Source organism: Oryctolagus cuniculus, chromosome 2, assembly GCF_964237555.1.
Source record: "Oryctolagus cuniculus chromosome 2, mOryCun1.1, whole genome shotgun sequence".
Taxonomy (NCBI): Eukaryota; Metazoa; Chordata; class Mammalia; order Lagomorpha; family Leporidae; genus Oryctolagus; species Oryctolagus cuniculus.
Window position 1 is genome coordinate 166072179 of NC_091433.1, and position 12456 is coordinate 166084634.

At 43.1% G+C, this 12456-nt stretch overlaps 1 protein-coding gene across 4 annotated transcripts in view; it reads right to left on the reverse strand.

The window, feature by feature from the left end:
- VIT (vitrin) overlaps window positions 1-12456 on the reverse strand; it is a 119252-nt gene that overhangs the window by 56767 nt on the left and 50029 nt on the right. For 2 of the 4 annotated variants that reach the window (XM_008254543.4, XM_008254542.4), the window contains exons 5-6: window positions 9561-9694; window positions 3214-3291 (exon numbers count right to left, since the gene is read on the reverse strand). In XM_008254543.4, the coding sequence (XP_008252765.2) occupies window positions 3214-3291; window positions 9561-9694 (212 nt within the window). The remainder of the gene's footprint in view (window positions 1-3213; window positions 3292-9560; window positions 9695-12456) is intronic. The other 2 variants (XM_008254544.4, XM_008254546.4) reach the window with 1 other exon arrangement.

Below are 12456 nucleotides of genomic sequence, written 5' to 3' on the forward strand. Positions count from 1 at the left end.
CCAGCGCCATATTGTGGGAGAGCAGATGCATAGAATAAGTCTTAATTCCAGTAACTTAGTCTAGTCCGAGTTGCTCCCCACAGGCTTAGGATAGGATGAGGTGAGATGCAAGAGGAGATGCCCTCACCCCATCTCAGTTCTCAGACCCCACGGAGGGCCACAGAGAACTCCAGATGTTCCCATGGCTCTGTGGGAAGGGGCTGCTAGACCCAGGGTGGGGACACAGATTTCTGCCCAACAAGAAGCATCTAGGATGAAAGCCAAAGACCATCGCCTTAGTCAAGATGGCCACACGGGAAAGCACCCGGAAATCACCATCCTAGCAGAGGCTGCTGGGCCGGAGGAACGCACAGCTAATGAGGACAGATGACGCCCCAGGGACGGTGCAGGAAGCACCACCACACCGCCGGCTTGTGGTGGCGGAGGCGAATAGCTATGTCCTTGCAATTAGTATTGCTTTAAAAGGCTTTTTTTTATTAAAAATTTTTAACTGGTAAAGAAAACTATACCTATTTATGGGGTACTATGTGATGTCTTGCTACGTGTATACATTATGTGATGTCCCATCAGGGTAGATGGATCTCCTCAAATATTTATCATTTCTCTATGTTGAAAACATTCAAAATTCTTCTAGATTTTTTTTCAATACACAGTACATTATTGTGATCTGCAGCCACACCTCTTGTGCAGTAGAACACCAGAACTTTTTTCTCCCAACTCCACTCGTTGCTACTCATTAATCAGCTTCTCCCCGTCCCTCTCTTACTCCGTCCTCCCCACTACCTCTCTAGCCTCTAGCAACCACCATTCTCCTCTCTCACAACTTCTCTAAGATCAACTTTCTAAGATTCTACATGTGAGATCATCCAGGACTTATTTTTCTGTACCTGGCTTATTTCACTTAGCGTAATGACTCCTAGCTCCATCCATGTTATTGCAAATTACAGGAATTCATCCTTTTATGGCTGAATAGTATCCCTCTGTGTCTATGTTACACATTTTGTTTTTCCATTCATCTGTTGATATATATTGGGTTGTTTCCATTCCTTGGTTACTGTGAATAGTGTTGCAATTAACATGGGACTGTAGATGTCTCTTTGGCAAACTGACTTCACTTCCTTTGGAGATAAACCCAGAAGTGGGATTTCTGCATCATACAGTAATTCTATTTTTAATGTTTTTAGGAACCTCCATACTGTTTTCCATAATGTCTTATTAATTCACAGTCCCATTGAGAAATTCAAGGGTTCCTCCAGCCCTTGTTGTCTTTTGTCTTTTTGATAATAACCAATCTAACTGGAGTGAGTTGATATTTTATTGTTGCTTTGATTTGCATTTCCCTGGTGATCAGTGATGTTGAACATTTTTTATGTACCCATTGCTCATTCATATGTCTTTCTTTGAAAAATGTCTATTTAAGTCTGTTGTGCATTTTGAATTTTTTTTTTTTTTTTGCCGTTAAGTAATTTGAGTTCCTTATATGTTCTGGTAATCTGTTGTTTTATGTATAGCTTGAAAATATTTTCTCCTGTTCTGTAGGTTGTCTCTTCACTCTGTTGATTGCTTCCTTTGCTGATGGAAGCTCTTTAATTTATGACATCCCATTTGTCTATTTTTGCTTTTGTTTTCTGTGCATTTGGGGAGTCTGAGCCAAAAATTCTTGTCCATTCCAATGTCCTTGTCTATTTCCTCCATTATCTTCAATTAGCTTCATAGTTTTTGGTGTTACATTTAGGTCTTTTTTTTAAAAAAAAGGTACATTTTTAAAAGGCAATATTTAGGTTTTTTAAATCTATTTTGAGCTCATTTTTGCAGATAGAGAAGGTAGGAGGAGGGGTCTACTTTCATTCTTCTGCATGTGGATAACTAATTTTCCCAACACCATTTATTGAAGAGACTGTCCTTTTACCAATATGTATTTTTAGTAGCTTTGTCAAAGACCAGCTGACTGTAGATTTTTTTGTTTCTAGCACTTGTGTTCTGTTCCATTGTTATGTGTATCTATTTTTTTTGCCAATATCATGCTATTTTAATTAACATAGCTTTGTAGTATTTTTAAACTTGGGTAATGTAATGCCTTCTACTTTCTTCTTTTTCCTCAAGATCCCTTTGGCTATTCAGGGTTTATATTCTTGCAATTAAGCAAACAGGTCTGGATCAAGTGATTGATTATAAAGTCAATAAAGATATAGTTAGGATAGTAACAAGAAGCGTTCCCTATTTGTAGGCCAAGGCTCCTAAATATAGGACTCTATATGAGCCAATATTAGCATAACAAAAGTGAGGATAAAAATTTAGAGGGCGTTTCTGGAACTAAGCTGTCTAGGTCGGATTCTTGGTTCTATTACTTTCTCACTGCTTGGCGAGATACTTAATTTATCTGTACTGCATTTACTTCAACCCGTAAATTAGGCGTAAGAATAGAATATTCCAAGAGTAGTCTGGGATGATTAAAGGCAATGAACAACAGGTAAAGCACTTGAAACAGTGCCTGACTCACAGCAAACGCTCAATAAATGCTAGCTTCTATTGCTTTCTTACACTACATCCATCTTAAGTACATGAATAGTTTCTGGAAGCAAATGCAAAAGCCCATTACAAAGCTTCTCTTTGTGTGGAAAATCCACACACCCCAAAGACACAATAATGCATAGCACAATTATTGATTTAACCCAGCATCCTGCAAAAAGGTATTTTCTTGGCCCGAAAGCTACCTGTACACCATTTTGTGGCTCACATGGAAGCTGGGTCGGCGTAATCCTATAAACTGTGCATTTTGGGCCTGGGTGATTAGGATTAGCTTCTTGCTGTTATCACGTAAGCCACATCATTTCCTTTGCTTCCTTGCTTTCATACCTAAGTAGTTACAACCCTTTGCCTGCCAGTTGCCAGGGAACATTTCCAGAAAGAGTGTCATAGCATCTAAAGTAACAATACAGGAAAATTCAAGGCAACAGGCATTCAGAATGAAAATGACACAAACGGGAAACAATCTTAGAATTGTGAAGACAAAAAACAAAGCCTTCACTCCCGAGCCCCAGCCGCCTGGTGCCTTTGGTCTCCGTGCCTGTGTTGTTGGCCTCTGTTAAAACAGCACAGGAGTCAGCGGAGCTCGGCTGGCTCTGACGCTAATTTCCACATCATCTCCTAAAACACAACATTGCATGTTTGCGAACTCAGAAGGTTTAGATTAAATCACACGTGAACACTTGCCTGCTTTGACAGCTGGGCTTTTGGATGATAAATATGTAAGAGCCGATGGGAAGGTTACACCCTTTTGGGGTTTACTTTCTGGAAAAAAAAAAAAAAAGAGATTTATTTCTGTCGCTAAAGGTTTTAGATGGTTCTGTACTGATAAGTTGACTCTCTTCCAATTTATCTCTCTGAGGTTCTATAAAATCAGTCAGTTCCCCTCGCACTGAGTTGTTGATTACAATAAGAAAGTCCAGTGGCATTTCATTTTCCTGTTTGGCCCCTGCTTTATTAATATTAGAATGGAATCAATACAGTCTCCGTGATTCAGAGTTACTGAACGCTACTAACCCTTCTTTTGCCTGTGAGTGTGTGACATGTAAGCTAAGGCTTTCACACACGTGGCTTTGAATGATTGTAGCCGTGGGTGAACATAGCAACGTTATAGTTGCTCTCCTTTTAGATAACAGAGTGCTCTGGTCTCCGGCAGGGATGTGTGGACTTGGATGGCTCTCTCCCACGTTCACAAGGCCCCGTGGGAGTAGAGAAGTCTGAAAGCAGGTGAATACAGCTCAGCCTTGGAAGGAACCATTTGTTGTCCATCTAGAGACAGACGCTTCAGATGCCAGGCAAGGAGGAGGAAAATGACTATCAGGGAAACAGCGGAGGCATAAACAGGCAAGTGATCAGATTGTCAGGCTTGTGTAAGCAGGCACCTAGCCTCATAGGGCAGAAAATGGCCTGAGGAGGCCACTGCCACGCGGTGATGCCTGAAATTGTACTGTAGGAGCTTTGTTCCGCAGTTAAACTGAAAGCAATCAGTAGTAAGCACCCGAAAGGCAAGTGATTTTTCTGACTTGGTAACTGTTGAATGGCCAGGGCTGGCTCCGTGGCTCACTTGGCTAATCCTCCGCCTGCGGTGCCGGCATCCCATATGGGTGCGGGGTTCTAGTCCCAGTTGCTCCTCTTCCAGTGCAGCTCTCTGCTGTGGCCTGGGAGGGCAGTGGAGGATGGCCCAAGTGCTTGGGCCCTGCACCCACATGGGAGACCAGGAGGAAGCACCTGGCTCCTGGCTTCGGATCGGCACAGCACTGGCCATAGCAGCCATTTGGGGGGGGGGGGTAGAAGGAAGACCTTTCTCTCTGTCTCTCTCTCTCACTATCTAACTCTGCCTGTCAAATAAAAAAAAATTAAAAAAAAAAAAGAATTCCCAGGGCCATAAGCAGTGTCTGGGATGTAGAAGGTGCTCAAGAAATATGTATTCAGAGAAGATATCTCTTAATGCCTGGGTCTCTGTTAAAATTCACACACCTCTGGAGGGTGCATCACTTATTATCTGATATGGTTGGCTCTCTGTGTCTGTGGGTTCTGCATCTCTGAATTCAACTAACTGCAGATGGAAAATATTTGGAAAAAATTGCACCTGTACTGAACATACACAGCTGTTATTGTCATTGCTTCCCGAAACAACACAGCATTGCCATTATTTACCTAGCACTTACACAGTAGTAGGCATTTCAAGTCATGTAGAGATGGTATGTGAGAGGATACGTGCAGGTCTTAGGCAGCCACAGCGCCAGTCCGTACAAGGGACTTGAGCATGAATGGATTTTGGTGACTGTAGGGGTCCTGAAACCAAGCCCTTCCAGATACCAAAGGAGGACTGAGTTCTCATAGTGATGAGAACATCTCAGTTCTCACCCAGAGGCAACAGGGCAATAGGACAGCCCCTGTGGTGGAGACAGTGAGGAGCAATGCGTGGTGACCCTAGAGGGTGGGACAGAATCGAGTGTGCAGTTTTGCACGACACCCTGTTAGCACAAGGGAGTGTAGGGCTGTGGCACCGACAGAACAGCAGGGTCCCAGGAAGGGCCTGGAAGGAGGAGGAAGAAAATCTCCGTTTCTGTTTCTATTGGACAGTGGGTGAGCTGCTGCAGTCTCCACCACTCTCATTTTTCCATTTCAAAGGTGTGCATGATGCTGTGGCCCTGCTCATCACGCTAAGTTGTAGGGTTCTAATGAGAAAGAAGTTGAAATGTTTAGGAAGCAGTGCGTATCTCCCTAGGGCTGTGAAAATTTATCCTGTATTACCTACAAACGCCACTCAGAGGAGGGACGAGGGAAAATACCTGGGCTCAAATTTGTGTGACTTCCCCTCATTAAGATCACCTGGGGAACAGAAGTTGGCATTTCCAAGTCTCCCGCCCTTGTCCAGGCCTGCTCTTAGGATAGACAATGTCCCAGGCTCTTTCAGACCCCATGAGAGCCCTGCAGCTGTGGGCTGCAATTTATCAGCAGGAAGTGACGTAGAGATCTCCTCCCCCTCTATTTATCAGACTCCTCATGTCTACAACCCTACGGTTCTTTCTGTTGCTATTCAGAAGGAAAAGGAGCGTGCACTCAGTTTTCTGAGAAGTGCATCAGACAACAAACAGAGTATTAGGGGGTCCCTCGCTGACCTCTTGAATTTGTGGATTGTCCAAAGACCATGCTGGCCAAAGGTGCACGTAGTCCTCCCCACTGCCATCCCCTGCCCTGCAACCTGCCACAGTGAATTAATGAAAGAAGCACAGTGGTCTGTAAAAATTAGAGAAGAAAGCCCAGAGAAAGGTCATGGAGGAAAGGGCCAGTGCTGTGGTGCAGCGCCAGCATCCCATATGGGCGCCGGTTCTAGTTCCAGCTGCTCCTCTTCCAATCCAGCTCTCTGCTGTGGCCTGGGAAATCAGTAGAAGATGGCCCAAGTCCTTGGGCCCCTGTACCCACATGGGAGACTCGGAAGAAGTTCCTGGCTCCTGGCTTCGGATCAGCTCAGCTCCGGCCCTTGCGGACAATTGGGTAGTGAACCAATGGATGGAAGACCTCTCTCTCTCTCTCTGCAACTCTGTCTTTCAAATAAATAAAATAAAAATTTAGAAAAAAGTTTGCTTACATACAAATTCAAAATGAGGTAAAGAATGGATGAACAGAAGGCTGGGGTCAGCCATCCAACAGAAAAAATAAAAATAAAAGAAAGGTCGTGGAGGCAACCGAGGCTTCAGAGGGGGCTCTGACACGATCAGTTAAGCACGCTGGTCGTGAGCTCGCTCCTTGACCCTGGTCAGTTGATGTTCGTGTACTCTCCTAACTCTTCCATCTGAAGAAGGCTTCCTACCTTGTTTATTACCATTGAACAATGTGTTTTTGGTTAAATTGTCATTACCTGGAATGAAGGGAGATGGAAGTTCAGATGTATAGTGAAACATCTCAGCAGATTGATTTTCACTTAAAAAACCCCAAACTGGAGTATAGTAGGTTAAGCCTCCACCTGCAGCTCTAGTTCGAGTCCTAGCTGCTCCACTTGCCATTCAGCTCTCTGCTTATAGCCTGGGAAAGCAGTGGAAAATGGCCCAGGTGCTTAGGCTCCTGCACCCATGTGAAAGACCCTGAAGAAACTTCTGGTTTCAGATCAGCCCAGCTCTGTCCATTGTGGCCATTTGGGGAGTAAACCAGCAGATGGAAGATCTCTCTTTCTCTCTCTGTCTTTCCATATCTGTGTCTGTAACTCTGCCTCTCAAGCAAGTAAATAAGTCTTAAAACCCTCCAAAATTCTACTTTCATGCAATTAAATTGATTTTTAAATCTCTGTTGGAATTCTTGGATTATAGTTTGAGTACTTAAGGTTGAAGTGCTCTTATTTTAGCCAGGAGCTACTTGGTAAACGCCTGTGAGATGATTATGTTTCTTTGTCTCTCAACATATTTGTATTCTAGGCATTAGCATTTTCATATGGTTCCTGCTCTGAATCATTTGTTACAAGGCAAAGACCCATAGTACTGTGACTAATACCCTTCCACTGTCTAACAAGGAAACCAGTCTAATTTGAACCATAGGTGTGTGTAATTTGGCAGACAAAAGGAAACAGGGATTACTTGAGTTGAGAAGAGTCCTGAAAGGTCTGTAACCTAGTCACAACTCTAACCTCTAAAGGATGGTGTAGGTGTGCAGTATGGGATGCCTCACAGCACCAGGAAGTCATCTGGATGACAAGGTGCACCATATCATGAGACATTTCTCTCTCCCCTTCCTCAACTGGCTTTTTTTTTTTTTTTTTGGAAGTGGATCTTTCTCAGATAGTCCCATGGCACCCAGTCTTGTTGGGAGGCCAGAAAGCTTTGTTGGCATCTGGTGTAAGAGTCTATGGAACCTACTTAGAAAAAATGGGAGGTTTAGATCTAAAGTAACATAAGTATAAGGTAAGCACAGAATGTTGTGTTATGCTTAAATGCTTCTGTAGACCCATCAAAAGCCTGAAAGGCTTCCACTGGTCAATCTTGGGAAATCTGAACACCAAAAAGAATAATGATTATAATGGATACTTATATTGTATTCTGAAAAACAATCTCTCAGTCCAGAGCATTCTTAAAAATAGTAGGTAGAGAGGGGGAAGAGAAAATTCTTCTTAAGAATACTAGCTAGTAAATGTGGAAGGAATGGCAGAAATAGAAATATTATAATTTTGTGATTGCAGTCAAACCTTTGTATCCATGGGGTCTACATTTGTGAATTCAACCATCACGGGTAGGAAATACTTGAGGAGAAAATGGCATCTGTACTGAACAGGTACAAGCTTTGTTTTACTTGTTCTTATCCCCTAAACAACACAGTATAACAACTATTTACAAAGCAGTCACCTTGTATTAGGCATTATAATTTGATTTAAAGTATAAAGGATATATGCACAGGTTCTATGCAAATACTATACTATTTTATATAAGGGATTTGAGTATCCATAGATTTTAGTATCTGCAGTGGGTCCTGGAGCCAATTCCCCATGTATTCTGAAGGATAACTGTGCTAATGTGATACTTGCTACAGCAAGGAGCAGCAATGGATGTTAATACCATTGGATGAAATTTGTTGGTGGGACAAGCTTCACCTGATACAAAGATACCTGGTATTATTATCACATGAAATATAAAATTACATATAAGGTGTCTTTGCCATGGAGAGATATGGTAAATTATCCAAGTAAAACAGTATCACTAACGATTGGACAAACTGACATGTGTGTGCCTCTTATATGGCCATTGCAGTATGACACAGTGGCTATGCTACGATACTACATATCCATGCCAAAATATTTGACCTGAATACAAGGAGTTAGATGTGTTTGTAGTCAAACAACTGGCCAGTACTTTATACCACCAAAAAGTACTACGGTAGGAGATGGTTCTAAGCTAAAAGATAGTAAACAGACATGATAACTAAATACAATGCATAATTTTCTTTTGATTGTGTGTGGATCCAAAGAAAGAAAGAAAAGGAAAGGAAAAAGGAAAGAAAGGGAAGGAAGGGAGAAAAGAAAGAGGAAGTAAAGGAAAATGAGAGGAAAGAAAGAAATATAAAGACTACCTGGGGCTCTTCATATTAATAATAAAAAATACTCCCTTGGGATAATTGGATATGATTGAAAAAGACCTGTTTGTGAGATGAAATTCTTATATTAATGTTAACTCTGTCGTTGTGGCATTGGTATTGTTATTTAGGAAATGCTTTAGTTCTTACACCATGTGTGCTGAAGTATTTAGGGATAAAGTGACATGATTACTGCTGCTTGTTTTTCACATGGTGCCCAACAAAGTATAGATAGATAATAGACAGAACAAGCTGGCAGAATATTAACAATTGGTGAATATGGGTATGCACTGTTCTATTCTTTTGATTTTTTTTGTAAATTAAAAAATTTTTAAAGTAAAAGGTTGAGTTTCAAAAATTCATAAAAATTCATAAAAGTAGGGGGATGGATCATGGTGGAACAAAGATGGTTCTCTTTTCACGGGGAAATCACAATAGTCATTAGTTCAGTGACATTATCTCTTTGAAAGAGAGAGGAGAAGTGAAAATTATTATCTACAAAAATCCTGTGACAATAGATAGGGAGAACTAGTTGAAGAGTGAAAGAATTAAATTAAAATGTAAAGATCTAAAATAAAACCGTAGTTCAGTTCTCTAAGAATTTATACTCCTATCTATTCATCTAAAAGGAATCATTTTCCAGATAGAAGGCACATTTGGCCTAACTAAAGGACTAGTTCTAAATCCTAAATTATTAAAAGTGATTCACCTAGTTAAAATTTTGATTGTAGTTAAAGATAGCAGTAGGGAATTTAAAATGAACAATTGAAAACTTTTAATATTTCCAGATTTGACTTCATTGTGATTGATCATGTAATCATAACTCACTGTTTCATGATCCTAATTATCTGTAGAACTAATGCTTCCAGTTTTTATGGGATGAGCTGGGCACACACAAAACTAACCACACATGATGGAGGAGCACCTTTCTTACCACAGGGTCTTCCCAAGCGTTTCCCAGTGCGTGGCCATACCTAAGATGATGAAAGACTCTCTCCATCGTGGCAGGGATAGCGACTGGACACCATTGGAATAACTCCCTTTATAACCAGATTGTCCAGCAACTTTGCGAACTAGTATTTTCCCTCCTGAATTATCGAGCACACCACTGTGAAGAAAAAATAATATTTTTTGAAGGAAGAACAGAAATATTGTTTGGCAATGTCATCAGGCTATGAAACCAGCCTCTAGCTTTATTTAGACAGGGGAAGGGAGCAAGAATCAGAAAAGGTTGACCTTGATTGGTAGCCCAACCCCCAAGACGATGCCTCTGCTGCACTTGGCCTGGCAACAGACCTCTCAAGTCACGTGTCCTTCCCTTTCTTCTAACAGGACCACGTTGCTCTGTCACTCAGTAATTTTGCTTTACCACTCTGCCTCAAACTGCTTTTCCCTGGCTTCCTCCTTCCCACCGGTTCTTTTGAGTACAACCTCTTTCCTTTTTCCTCTTTCCATTTTCCAGTTTGGTTCTGTGACATCACAGAATGAATCCAGTTCATTCACAGGCTGGTATGAAATTATGAAAAGTAACTTATTCTTTTCTGGGGGTAGAGGAAGAAAGTGCACAGCTAAATTAAATGCATTGAAAGGAGTCCCCCAGAAGGCTGGAAATTGTTGTGTTAATTTCTGGCTTTTTCCAGGTTTTAGGTCCTGATGTGATCAGGAGTGATAGATCTGTCTTTCCTTCTATGTTAGACCGGGGCTCCCATCTGACTCCCAAACAGCACTTTCTTATTCCTTGTCCCAGAGCCTAGTGTGGCTCCCTTGAGGAGTTGTAATTTATGGCACAGGGATAAAAAAGTGTGTTTGATTTGTTTCCATCACTGCCCCTCCTCCCCTCCAGAAATGAAGTTTGCTGTTTCCTGCCGCCCCACCTTCTGATGAGTCAGCAGCTTTCAACACTCAACTCCCCAGTGGCCCAGAAGGAAAGAAAATCCCACTACTTGACATGTAGAACGCTTCATTGCCTTGGAGTCCTTCTCACATGTGGGATCTCACTGATCCTCCCTGCAAACCTGAGCTGCAAGGCAGAGAGAAGGCTGTGGCCATTCCACACACGCAGGCTGCGAGAATCCTAGTGGCTCACTCAAAAGTTTGCAACTAGAAAATTGCAAAAGGGATTTGAACCCAGGTCTAACTGAACCAGGTCTAACCGGTTCATCCCTCTCGGTCATGGTTACTTGTCAGAGCTCAGAGCACAGGCACTTCTCAATCCAGTGAAGGCAACTCCTCCCCACTCCCTGCAGTCGTTACTGACCTCCCTTGCTTCTCCCCTGGCAGCACACAGACTTTCCACTGACATGCTCTGGTTGGACTGCTCTTTCCCTCTGGAAAACCTGGTTCTGGGTCTGCCTGCCTAGGGCCATGGAACTTTCCCAGTGGAGCTGTTTCCAACACGTCTCCCCACAGAAGAGTGGGAGCTCTCTAGGAAACATGGATGTCTCCAGTGCAGGGAGAGTCCACCCGGGTGGAGAGAGTCTGAAAGAAGCTGACACTCCACTTGTGAGGCAGACTGGGGCTTAGAGCCCTGGAGATTTCAAGAATTTACACAAATGTGGCCACATTTCTCTCCTCACTCAGACACAGGCCATTCCTATATACCCATATTCCCTGGAAGGTGAAAGCCAGAACCACTTCTTCCCATTCCTCGGATGCCCTGCCTTGTGCTGAGCGTGGCCTGGGCATCCGACTCCTGCCTGCCCCCAGTGCCAGGGGCTGGGAGGCACAGGGTCCGAGAGAAGGGACCTGGTGCTGATGGCTGCTGCTCTGAGGGGCATCTGGTCAGCCACCAGCAGGAAGAGTGCTCTGTCCAGAGAAGGCCTCTCCATCGCTCCAGCTCAGGCAAACCTCTGCTCTCCCCCAGGATTTGAAATACGGGGGTTAGGATCAGACTGAGCCAAAACCAGATGCCTCAGATATGTTCATTATCCCTTTGGCTGCAAGCAATCAAGGGAATTGCTTGTAATAAGACATCTGAGCATGATACAGTATATGAATAATAAATCCTTTAATCCAAATTAATCCGAATTTATAAAGCAAAGTAAGCTCTCTCTGGCCTCCCAGTTCGGGCTCTGGGGGACTCTGGCAGGACAATGACTGTTGGTCCCCCAATGCACTTTCTGCTCATGTTCTCTTAAATTCTGTCTTCTCAAAACAGGCTCTGTTTGTGAAAAGCAAAGCTGATGGCATCCAAAATTCCTTTCTGTTTTCCCCCAAGACGTCTAATCCTCCTCTTCCCAGATAGAGATACTTCTTGCAAAATAGTTTCTCTGCTCTTTCAGTTACTAGCCCAGGAAACCACAATGCCACTCAGTTGCTTGATGAAGCTACCAGTCTTGCTTTTTGAAACATTGCAGATCTTCCCCTCTGCCCTTCCACCTTCATCTGCATTCTCCGCTCTCCAGCCCAGCTGCTGTGTTCCCAGAGTCCTCAGCCTGCCCGTGCCCTCCTTATCTTCTCCCCGGGGGGTGGGGGTGTGTGTGCCCATCATAAAGCCTTTCCCAGCTCTGACATCTATAATCTGAGCTGGAAACCAGGGCCATGGGTTTTAATCCTCAATATGTAATCAACCAGCAATTCAATTTACTTCCTCCTCCAACAAATGGGGACGCTAACAGCAGCCTTTTAGAATTGAGATGGTGCTAGAAGAGAAAATCATAGTGTAATGGGTCAGTGCCATTAAACAATATTTTTTTCATTTTGTTAGAGGGAATGAGAGAGAAAGCTTCCATCTGCTGCTCAAATGCCTGCAACAGCCAGGGACTGGGTCAGGCCAAAGCCAGTAGCTTGGCACTCAATCTGGGTGCCCCATTGTGGGTGGCAGGGATGCAGGTATTTGAACCATCACCCGCTGCCTCTCAGAGAATGGAT